This window comes from Lycorma delicatula, chromosome 8 (genome assembly GCF_047948215.1).
Source record: "Lycorma delicatula isolate Av1 chromosome 8, ASM4794821v1, whole genome shotgun sequence".
NCBI lineage: Eukaryota > Metazoa > Arthropoda > Insecta > Hemiptera > Fulgoridae > Lycorma > Lycorma delicatula.
Window position 1 is genome coordinate 135,432,936 of NC_134462.1, and position 13,181 is coordinate 135,446,116.

General features: G+C 33.2%; 1 protein-coding gene across 1 annotated transcript in view; it reads left to right on the forward strand.

Annotated features, from left to right (window-relative positions):
• The window catches only part of LOC142329537 (uncharacterized), a 33,529-nt gene extending 21,277 nt beyond the window's left edge, over positions 1-12,252 (forward strand). The window contains exons 6-8 of the mRNA XM_075374209.1: positions 3,413-3,579; positions 6,398-6,544; positions 12,021-12,252. Coding sequence (XP_075230324.1) covers positions 3,413-3,579; positions 6,398-6,544; positions 12,021-12,252 — 546 coding nt within the window. The remainder of the gene's footprint in view (positions 1-3,412; positions 3,580-6,397; positions 6,545-12,020) is intronic.
• Positions 12,253-13,181: the final 929 nt, after the last annotated feature.

The following is a 13,181-nucleotide window of genomic DNA, read 5'->3' on the forward strand; positions in this document are numbered from 1 at the left end:
TATGATTGAATTGTAATTTTATAGGATTTTTTATCACGACTTGTATATTTATGATTTTATTAAGATAGCATCCGATTCATATATTTACAGCTTTTCTTTTCCCATTATTCTTGTACTTTACAGCTATATTGCTAAGTGTTGAGATTTTTTTCAACAGACTTAATTTTAAATTTTAAGTTGTTGGAAACAAATAATAACATGAAATTCTGAAGTTGACATGCCTGGGCCAGCTACACTGATCAAGTAATTTTTGATTTCTGTGTACATGTGTGGTACTCAAATGGTATTATTTCAGAATCTTGTAACAAGTGCAAGAATATTACATCTGGTGTCCTTAAAACGTGATGCAAAACTCTAGGAAGTGATTCTACTTAACATACTGAAAGAAAATGTCCAATGAACATAAGATCCGAAAACTCATATTTTTCTGTCTGTCTGCCATTTTGTGTTTTTTAAGAAAAAAAGTATTTTTTTTCAAGCGGTTGTATGTAACGCAATAAAATTATTTTACTTTATTTTAAACTAACATTTTTTAATAGGAAAAAAAATAACGATACTCTTCGTTGACAAATTTAAAAATGGCAGTCATTTAAATCTTAAATATCTTAGGAATTATTAGTTTTATCCAACTGTATTGTATTATAAAAATTATGAAGCATTTCTTGTGAACAAACCGACACCTTCGTCGTAAAAATCCGACGACAAAAAAAGAATTATTACAAAAAATAGGCCTCAACCGATATAGCGAGCATCTTGTTTTTTTATTATCGTGACTCACTCGATAACTAAATCAGATTTTCTGATTAAAATTGCTAAAAATTCAACACTATGGATATTTAATAATAATTACTGTAAGAGCTAGCCTAGAAACAATTAATTCCCAGTAATAAAAAAGGTGAAAATCAAATACATCGATTATTCAAACAAATTTTGAAAATAAAATTTAAAAAAATATATGTAAAATACATATTCAAACAAATTATAATATTAATCAAAAAGGCAATATAAGTACACTGTGATAATTGCAACTGAAACAGCAGTTTTTTTTAAACAACTTACATTGTTTTTCTTTCACTTGCAAAACAGTTTCATGTTCTATTACTTTATTAAATGGTGATATCTGTTCTGAATTTTTAAAATCTTTTTTTTTTATTGAAAATTTGCATTAATCGTGTTAATTGTCATTTAAAATGAATCAAAATTATACAAATAATGAACTCGCTGATATGGAGTTTTTACATACGGTCTTGCCAATGACAATGCAAAGGAGGCAAAACTGCTTTACCAAGAAACGTATCCAAACCGCCTTCAACCAGATAGAAAATTATTTTCACGTCTTCGTGGATGTTAAAGTGAAACTGGAATCTTTAAAGCCGTCACAGTTGGTAATGATAAACCTAAAACGGTTTCAACGTCACAGGTAGAAGAAAGGTGGGCCAGGGAACGGGCGGCCGGCACCTCACGCCGAAGACAGATCCCTCTTGTGGTACTGTTGGACGTGGAGAACGCGTTCAATAATGTCCCATGGAGGGTGATTGTACAGGCACTGCGGGCTCGTGGGCTGCGCAATTACCTGGTTGCAACGATTAACGACTATCTTCGCGATAGGAGAGTCGTTGCAAATACAGAAGACGGGGACGTGGATTTTCATATGACTTGTAGAGTGCCAGAGTCTGTGCTAGGTCCGTTTTTATGCAATCTGGTATACGACGGCCTCCTGAGGCTGGAACTCCCAGAGGGAGCAGAGGTGGTGGCGTATGCCGATTACCTGGCCTTGCCGGTTGCCTGTGGCTCAGAAGTGGATGCGGAAGACACTGCCGATGTCACAATAGCAAGGATTAGTGGCTAGATGCGGGAGAAGGAAATGAAGCTTGCTCCCATCAAAACAGCAGCGGTCGCTATTGTAGGGAGACGACGGTCGAGGCCTTTGCGAATAGAAATCGACGGAGTTAGGGTGGTGGAACAGCGCCAAGCAAAATACCTTGGTGTGTGGATCGAACGGTCGGGGCTATTCACCGCCCGTTTGCAAGAGGCGACTAAAGAACATTCCGGTGATGCACGGGAGACCCTGATGGGGGGCCTACAAGAACCCCAAGCTAGGATGGGTTTTAGTCACCGCCACGACTCATAGTTGTGGCTGAGGTAACACCTTCCAAGCCGCCCCGGTCTCATATGCGGAATTCATAACTAATGACAACCTGAACTTCTAGAGGACGTTTCTTTGCAAAGCACAATGAACATACATGATGGTGCTCCTGCCGACTTTACAATCGGGGTCAGAGAAAAATTAACTGATCATTTTCAAGGAAGGTGGATCGATCGGGGCGGCTCAATTCGTTGGCCTGCACGTTCCCCAGATCTAACCCGTTAGACTATTCTCTACGGGGACGTGTAAAGTCTCTTGTTTTTTCAACACCCAACTGTCGATGTTCATCATTTGGATGATAGAATTGTCTGCTCTTTTTAAACAATCGGGAGCAGCCAGGAAGTTTTGAGCGTGTACGTCAGTCACTAAACGTTGAATGGATGTCACATTAAACATCTGTTGTGATTCTCATTAGAAAACAAACAAATTTTCAGATGCTATTACAATAATTATTATTAAATATATATTTTTAGCAGTATTTCTCAGGAAATTTGATTTAGTTATAAAGTGAGTCGCGTTAATAAAAAAAAGCAAGATGGCTGCCGCCATATCGGTTGGGGCCAACTTTTTGCAATAACTCTTTAAATTTAAAAAATAATTGCATTAATTCTAATCTTATTACAATACCGTAAACTAGAAAAGTAAAACTGAAGTTATTCTGTAAGCCTTATTTGACGCTAAGATCATCATTGTGTGCTTTGGGAATTGAGCCCAAGCAAGGGTTCTATATATATATATATATATATATATATATATATATATAGAACCGCTGTATATTTCATTTATTTTAAACAAACTTAAAAACTAGGACTAGATGTGCTCAGGTTTCTTTTCAAGAGTAAAACATCACTTGGATGGATTAATCGACCGAAATAGGACAATGTTAGCATGAAATAAAATTGTTATTGATTTCTGAATAAAAAAGTACCTTGATCTAATCTTTTAGATTGACCATCTTTGGTCTTCAAATAGACACTTCAAACAGACATTTGAAGTGGATAGACGAAGGCAAAATAGCAAAGATTGCTTTTGAATAGAAAACTTTATTAGGAAACGACTGAGACATCAGGAGATAAAATGTTATAGAAAGTAACAAGCGACAGATATAAAAAATCAGGAGCGAAACTAAAACAGTTAAGACTGAGTATTTATTTCTTAAAACATTGAAATATTTCAAATCGATATTTTTATTGATATAATCAAATAAATTAACTAAGAACTTCAATCTTTGTTCAGCTGATGATTAACAATTAATTTTTTTTACAGAGTGTTACTCGGCTTGATTCAGATGAAGAAAAAGAAGTAATAGCAGAAGATTTAAATGAATTTTCATCTCATTCTTCATTAAATAGAGATCCTAACGATGTTGAAGATATATTTAAAGAGATTATGACTGTAACAGGAATTACAAATATTGAAGATATATATCAAAGGTAGGAACTACTACATGCCAAATAAAAAAATAATTTACACTGTTCAACAAACCTCTTAACCCTGATGTAAAAGTTTTATACAAATCATATGCTTTGATTTTAGTCGAATCATATTTGAGACTTTGCATTCCGATAAGTTAATTACAATATTTCAAAAAGTAAAGTTAATTTTAAACATTTTATAAAAATGATCTTTATAAAGATTTTATAAAAATTATCCAGATATAGTGATTTACACTGATGGATTTATGCCGGTTGATTCTGCTGGATGTTCCTTTAATACCCCTTAGATTAAAAATCATATATTGAGGTTTCTCTTGTTTAATGAAGTTGTCTAAATAAAATATTAGACTGTGCTGCACACTTCATTTCTCATTTTCCTTATTGTGAATCGTCTAAACGATTAAAACTATAAGACATGTCTTATCACTTTATATGCAGCTAACTGGCCTAAATAATTATGTACAGATCTACCAACAATAAATCTAGAGGATCCTCTACTGTATCCACAGAAGTGCTCCTATAAAAGCACTACAGATACAAAGATTCATCTCCCTCTGGAGAATTACAGTTTATCTTTTGTAATTGATTGTTGGACTTAATCCACCACACAAGAGCACCAAACAAGATCTGTGACTTCACCGTGGACTCAACAACACCCCTGTCATAGTAGAGGAGTTAATCCCTTATTTTGACCTGTAAACAAAGAATGAGCGAGTGACCGCCTTGATTTCCTAATGGTTTTTATCCAAATAACTGTTGGACATGACTAAAACCTGAGCTTTCATTGGCTTAACATGTTATATCCAGTTGTTTGATATTTACAGAATTAGTTTTAAATGGTTCTTATCCCCGGAGTAAAGAGGGAAGCAGTTACAAAACGATGGCTCTTGTCCCTGTCGTCAAGAACGCACACTTTTACAGAGTCCTCTATTGGCATCTACATCAATCTTTTGTGGCTACGCCGTTTACTATACCATGCTGTACACTACATGAAGTATTTATTTATCTTGCCCATTCTTGACTCCGGCAACATGAATCGTGGTTAGAAGCAATAAAACGTTTTTGAAATATTTTCTTATTATTTTTTCCAAAAAAAAAATTATAACATATTCTTGTAAAAACTTTTTGTTATTATACAATACTTTTATTAATAAACAAAAAATCGTCATTAGTTTTCATTAGTAATCATGATTAGTGTTTTTTTTTGACAAGACATTTTTATTAAGAATAAACCGGTAAATACATTTAAAAATCAAATTAGAAAAATTTCTATAATAATCATTATTTTGTCACTTGTATCACTATTGTCACTGCTAAATTCACTTTCAGGTTCATAATTGTGGGTCATAATCGCTATCATCACTACTAAATGGTTGTATCAAAGCTAATGCAAGTAACTTCTTTCCTCGTGACGACATAGTCTTATTTTATCTAAAGAACAAAACTACACTAACTATGTCAATGGTTATACACAAACTGAGGAGCAGCATTACAACACCAAAATTATTGATTGAATGATCTGACAAGAATCAACATGTCTGTATTCAATGACCCTATATGACGCAAGACGTAAGAGCCATGAAATATAGTCTTCTGACATGCATGAATGATCATGTCTGCTTGTTTTCGTTATTGACTCTGAGAGCAAGAGCCGCTATAAATATATAACTTCATAACATAAAATCGGGTCTTGGCGCTGCGCACAAGAATATGGTATGCAAAGAAACAGCTATTGACCCCAGGGTCAAGAACACAATAATCAAAAAATTAAAAATATATGCCTATTATTCTTTTGGAATACATATAACGAGTAAGAAAAAACAAATAAACCCGCTTTTGATTAAGTTATACCAAGTTATACGCCCGTCAGTAGAAAATGAAATTTTCTTGACCTCGGGGCCAAGAACCGTAAAGAACATTTTAGGGATCAGTCATCAGCCAATGCCAAAACAGTCTGAATTTATAGGTGAACTTTGATTTTATAGCTGTCATTTATTTGACTTTAATTCAAAATAGAATAAATGTATGATGTGGAATTGAGTCATTCGAACTTTTCTGGCTATAACAATTGTTATCATTATTCCACAAAAAAAAAGTTAAACCTCGTAAATAATAATATGCACCATTATTATTTTAAAAAAATATCGCCTTACAACCGGTAGTATACCCAACTGCAATTTGCAGTTGATACCAATCTGACTTGTTTAAACTCAGGTTGGCTACTATCTAAGACACTACTGTTTATTGATTTTCAAAGAGGAAATTATCAAGTATATAGTACAATGCATTATAAATCCAAGAGCAGATGATAAAAGTAATTACTCCAATTCTCATCAAAGGAATAAAAAGTCTGTAAGAAAAATTATTAAACAGTAATAAAATTTACTTACATTCTTTTTATTTATTTATCTATCTGAATTACTAAAATTCTCTCTATTCTTTTGACCCATCCATTCTTCTAAATTAAACATTTTTTTCTTGTACTTTTTTCTCAAAAATTAGAGGTCGTGTTAATTTTTATTTTGTTTTAATTTAAAAATATATTTTTTTATATATTAAGAATGTGATTAATATTTAATGCAAAATGGTTATTTTAGAGATTTTTGAAAATTGATTGATAACAAATAACTTTTGGGGGTCTTGTCTTCTAGCAACCTTTTTAGAGATATCATTGTGTTAAATGATAGCTGAACTATTAATTATCATACATGTTACAGTTTTATGAAACATGTTTTATGTAACATGTATGATAATTTATTATCATACAAAATGCATGATATCATATCAAACATAAATGAAAATTTAATTTTTTCAGAATAGATCAGCAGATCGAACAAAACGTTAAACTTCTAAAGCAGATTCACTTAAAAAATACATTAAGAGATAAATTATTAGATCAACGTAATCAACTTGAAGGATTATTAGAAAATTTAGAGACTTCATCTCTGGCTGCAATAAACAGGTAGGTTTTATATTTTATACCAGAAAATAAGCAGGCCTTCTTTTTGAATGATTTATAATTCTTAAAACAAATGATTTATCTAAAATTATATTGTGTTTTGGGGATAAAAGAGAAAAGCATTGGGGTTGGAGCTGTGTTAAAAACTGTTCAGGATTTTGAAGCTTTCTGTTGTAAAAGTTATTATTGTTAGTAGTTACAATTGGCAAAAACATTTGACAAAAGTTTTAAAATCCAGAACATTTTTAGCTGTTTCTTGAGTTGTGATTTTTTAACACAGCTCTGACCCTAATATTTTCCTTTTCTATCCCGAAAACATAATTTTAGATAAATCGTTTGTATCAAGAAGTATAAATCATTCAAGCAGTATAAATTGTTGAAACGAATGAATCATTCGTGCACTTCATTCAAAATAAAAAGTGTGAGCACATAACAGCAAATAAACCAATGGCACCATGCTTTTTATTGGAGAGAAAATGTTTTGAGAATTTTTGCATTTGTGACCTTACCAGAAAATTCTTTTGGATCTTCTTGCAAGGTTTTGAAACTATATTAAACATTTTTTAATCTAAAATTGTAAAATTAAAAGATAATAAGCACAGAAATTTATTAAAAAAAGGAAGTTAATCTTGATGTGTAATATAGATCTTATAAGATTTATTGATTGCAAAAAATAATTAAAGTACCAAAATTTACCTTTTAACAAACATGGAAAACATGATAAAAACCTCCGTAAGAGTAGCACCATAACATATCTAAAAAAAATATCCAATAATGCAGAATGAATTATAGTCCACATTAATGTATAAAAATGTATAAAACTTTTCATTATGAAAACCACTATTTTTTATTTAATAACATTCAAATCGGTGAATTCACCTGACAAGTACAAAATACAAAGTTTTTTATTTTCATTTCCTTTACACTAAATTCTTTTAATTGCAAATCTATTGACAAGGTAAAAAAATAAAATTTGAAATTAAAACTCTGATGTGGACGGGATTTTCCACATCAGATGTGGTATCAGACTTCCTTGTATGCCTATTAAATTACATACACACCTTTTTTTTTTTTTTTAAATAAAAAGTAGATAAAATTGTATTTTAACTTTGTATTGTTATTATTGAATTATTATTTGTCGTATTTGTTTTACAATCTGAGGTTAATAATTATTAATAAATCAATATATTTAAATTAAAAAAAATTAATTAAAAAACCGATGTGCCTTCCCTGTGTAAGACCAAATATTTCATTAATTAAAATTTTATTTGGGTACAACTCTGAAACCAATGTAAATAAGTAGCACTTATTACATATACATATATGTAGCACATGTATTACATATACATAGCACTTATTACATATTTTTTTTTTTTTTTTTTTTTTTTGTCTTCAGTCATTTGACTGGTTTGATGCAGCTCTCCAAGATTCCCTATCTAGTGCTAGTCGTTTCATTTCAGTATACCCTCTACATCCTACATCCCCAACAATTTGTTTTACATACTCCAAACGTGGCCTGCCTACACAATTTTTCCCTTCTACCTGTCCTTCCAATATTAAAGCGACTATTCCAGGATGCCTTAGTATGTGGCCTATAAGTCTGTCTCTTCTTTTAACTATATTTTTCCAAATGCTTCTTTCTTCATCTATTTGCCGCAATACCTCTTCATTTGTCACTTTATCCACCCATTTGATTTTTAACATTCTCCTATAGCACCGCATTTCAAAAGCTTCTAATCTTTTCTTCTCAGATACTCCGATTGTCCAAGTTTCACTTCCATATAAAGCGACACTCCAAACATACACTTTCAAAAATCTTTTCCTGACATTTAAATTCATTTTTGATGTAAACAAATTATATTTCTTACTGAAGGCTCGTTTAGCTTGTGCTATTCGGCATTTTATATCGCTCCTGCTTCGTCCATCTTTAGTAATTTTACTTCCCAAATAACAAAATTCTTCTACCTCCATAATCTTTTCTCCTCCTATTTTCACATTCAGCGGTCCATCTTTGTTATTTCTACTACATTTCATTACTTTTGTTTTGTTCTTGTTTATTTTCATGCGATAGTTCTTGCGTAGGACTTCGTCTATGCCGTTCATTGTTTCTTCTAAATCCTTTTTACTCTCGGCTAGAATTACTATATCATCAGCAAATCATAGCATCTTTATCTTTTCACCTTGTACTGTTACTCCGAATCTAAATTGTTCTTTAACATCATTAACTGCTAGTTCCATGTAAAGATTAAAAAGTAACGGAGATAGGGAACATCCTTGTCGGACTCCCTTTCTTATTAGGGCTTCTTTCTTATGTTCTTCAATTGTTATTGTTGCTGTTTGGTTCCTGTACATGTTAGCAATTGTTCTTCTATCTCTGTATTTGAACCCTAATTTTTTAAAATGCTGAACATTTTATTCCAGTCTACGTTATCAAAAGCCTTTTCTAGGTCTATAAACGCCAAGTATGTTGGTTTGTTTTTCTTTAATCTTCCTTCTACTATTAATCTGAGGCCTAAAATTGCTTCCCTTGTCCCTATACTTTTCCTGAAACCAAATTGGTCTTCTCCTAACACTTCTTCCACTCTCCTCTCAATTCTTCTGTATAAAATTCTAGTTAAGATTTTTGATGCATGACTAGTTAAACTAATTGTTCTGTATTCTTCACATTTATCTGCCCCTGCTTTCTTTGGTATCATAACTATAACACTTTTTTTGAAGTCTGATGGAAATTCCCCATTTTCATAAATATTACACACCAGTTTGTATAATCTATCAATCGCTTCCTCATCTGCACTGCGCAGTAATTCTACAGGTATTCCGTCTATTCCAGGAGCCTTTCTGCCATTTAAATCTTTTAATGCTCTCTTAAATTCAGATCTCAGTATTGTTTCTCCCATTTCATCCTCTTCAACTTCCTCTTCTTCCTCTATAACACCATTTTCTAATTCATTTCCTCCGTATAACTCTTCAATATATTCCACCCATCTATCGACTTTACCTTTCGTATTATATATTGGTGTACCATCTTTGTTTAACACATTATTAGATTTTAATTTATGTACCCCAAAATTTTCCTTAACTTTCCTGTATGCTCCATCTGTTTTACCAATGTTCATTTCTCTTTCCACTTCTGAACACTTTTCTTTAATCCACTCTTCTTTCACCAGTTTGCACTTCCTGTTTATAGCATTTCTTAATTTCCGATAGTTCCGATAGTTTCCGATAGTTCTTCATCACTAGCATTCTTATATTTTCTACGTTCATCCATCAGCTGCAATGTATCGTCTGAAACCCAAGGCTTTCTACCGGTTCTCTTTATTCCGCCTAGGTTTGCTTCTGCTGATTTAAGAATTTCCTTTTTAGCATTCTCCCATTCTTCTTCTACATTTTCTACCTTATCTTTTTTACTCAGACCTCTTGCGATGTCCTCCTCAAAAATCTTCTTTACCTCCTCTTCCTCAAGCTTCTCTAAATTCCACCGATTCATCTGACACCTTTTCTTCAGGTTTTTAAACCCTAATCTACATTTCATTATCACCAAATTATGGTCGCTATCAATGTCTGCTCCAGGGTAAGTTTTGCAGTCAACGAGTTGATTTCTAAATCTTTGCTTAACCATGATATAATCTATCTGATACCTTCCAGTATCGCCTGGCTTTTTCCAAGTGTATATTCTTCTATTATGATTTTTAAATTGGGTGTTGGCAATTACTAAATTATACTTCGTGCAAAATTCTATAAGTCGGTCCCCTCTTTCATTCCTTTTGCCCAGCCCGTATTCACCCACTATATTTCCTTCCTTGCCTTTTCCAATGCTTGCATTCCAATCTCCAACTATTATTAAATTTTCATCTCCTTTTACGTGTTTAATTGCTTCATCAATCTCTTCGTATACACACTCTACCTCATCATCATCATGGGCGCTTGTAGGCATATAGACGTTAACAATCGTTGTCGGTTTAGGTTTTGATTTTATCCTTATTACAATGATTCTATCGCTATGCGTTTTGAAATACTCCACTCTCCTCCCTATCTTCTTGTTCATCACGAAACCTACTCCTGCCTGCCCATTATTTGACGCTGAGTTAATTACTCTAAAATCACCTGACCAAAAGTCGCCTTCCTCTTCCCACCGAATCTCACTAATTCCTACTATATCCACATTTGTCCTACCCATTTCCCTTTTTAAATTTTCTAGCCTACCAACCTTTTTCAAGCTTCTAACATTCCACGCTCCGACTCGTAGAATGTTATTTTTTAATTTTCTGGTGACCCCTTCCTTAGTAGTCCCCACCCGGAGATCCGAACGGGGGACTATTTTACCTCCGGAATATTTTACCAAGGAAGGCGCCTCCATTATTGCTATGTGAAAATGCAGAGAGCCACATTTTCTTGGAAAAAAAGCAGCTGTAGTTTTCCATTGCTTTCAGCTGCGCAGTACTCAGAAGACTGAGTGATGTTGATACGGCCGTTTAAGTCGTCCTGACTCACGCCCCTAACAACTACTGAAAGAGTTGCTGCCCTCTTTCAGGAATCATTCCTTAGTCTGGCTCTCAACAGATACCTCTCCGATATGGTTGCACCTTCGGTCCAGCTACTCTGTATCCCTGAGCACTCAAGCCCCCTCACCAACGGCAAGGTCTCATGATTCATAGAGGAGGTTATTACATATACGGCATGATATTCAATAATAAACCAAATTGATGAAGAAATGAAACAGTTTGTAGGAGTAGTTTTGTACTTTCATGACTTTGGTTTGCATCACTGGGGTGAGTAGAGAACAGCTGACTGATAAAAATTTTTTGTTTATATTCTCAAAATAGCATTTAACGATGGCGAGTCCGCTTGAAGTTTCCACATTAGTTGATCAACGTTCAGTGATAAGTTTCTTCTTTCTGCAGATGAAAAACCGGATAAAGTCTTTTCTTGAATGATTTTACAATATGGTGAAAGTTGTATGAACCGCGGAAATTTTTATAAGTGGGTAGAACAGTTCAAAAACGGTCGAACCTCAATGACATGAGCAACATTCTGGCCGGCAAGTTGAAGTGTCGACTCCTTCGCTTGAAACCCGCATTGACGATATTATTTGTAACGATCGACATATTATACAGTTGAACATATAGAAAGAACAGTTGCAGTAAGTGTTGACACAGTTCATTACGTTATCAGTAATAAGCTCAAGTACAGTAAAACAAGCGCAAGATGGGTCCCGAAAGAGTTAACAACACAAGGAAACTAGACTCAAAGTGTAACTTGAAAGTACGCTATGGAAGGGAAGATGATCCTTTTCTAAACAAGCTTTTAATGTGTGATGAAACTTGGGTTCACCAACCCAAAAGACAAAGCACACCAGCTCACCTGTCTGAAAAAAATTCAGAACGTAAGCATCAGCGGGAAAAGTCATGTTGACCGTCTTTTGGGATGCCCAAGGTGTCGTCTTTTGTGATTATTTGGAAAATCAGTGTACAATAAACAGTGTCTACTGCTCAGATATACTGTTGAAAAAAGTAAAACCAGCAATGAGAGAAAAACGTCGTGGATCTCAAAGAAAAGGTGTGATATTGCTACACGACAATGCTCGCCCTAACACTGCCCAGCTGACCCAAGAAACCAATGGAAAAATGGGTTGGGAGATTTGCTCCCTCAGATTTTCATTTGTTTGGTCCACTCAAAGAGGCATTACAAGGAAAAAAGTTCAGCAACAATGAGGAGGGAAAGAATTTGTGGGAAAGTGGCTCAAACAACAAGAAAAAGACTTCTTTGCTTCAGGTATAACAAAATTAGTTGGGACAAGTGTATTAATATTGGTGGGGATTATGTTGAGAAGTACTAAAAGTCTCATTTTGTAAAAATACAGTTTTTTTTCTACAATTTGTCTCTTTAATTATTGAATGGTCCCTCGTATATTGTTGAAAAACATTCAATGAGGGCTTATTACTGCAGTTAAGAAAAAGCCCAAAATCCAATTTTTTTTGATTTTGGCCATTTTTGGTACAGTCAATTGCAATTGAAAGGGAAGGTCCACAACTAGATGTTAAAACAGTTCTAAATCCAATATCCTATGGCTAATCATTTTTGAGTTACACGAGATACATACATACATACAGACGTCACACCGAAACTAGTCAAAATGGATTCAGGGATGGTCAAAATAGATATTAACATTGAAATCTGAAAACCAACATTTTTCGCGATCACAATACTCCTTTACTTCGTACAAGGAAGTACTAAAAATGACATAACTAATTTCATCATTATATAATTCAGTTACATGGAAGAAATAACAGAGATTTCATAATTTTATTATTATATAGTAATATAAATTTATGAAAAAAAAAATCTAGTAAAGAATTTGGAAGAAATTATTGAAAAATGTTAAGAAATATATTAAGTATAATATGTTAAGTATGTTCTGAAAGAAAATGCAAAAAATACAATGTTTTGTAGAAACTTATTTAAACACATATCAATGGAATAATAATATAGTATTGTTTTTATAAAAAGAACATTGTTATCTTAATTTTAATGAATATTTGATTTGAAGATCCTATAGATTAAAAAATTTTTATTTTCTACTTATCTATATGATTTATGGACACAAAACAGTGATCTATCTTACCTCCCATTTTATTTTAAA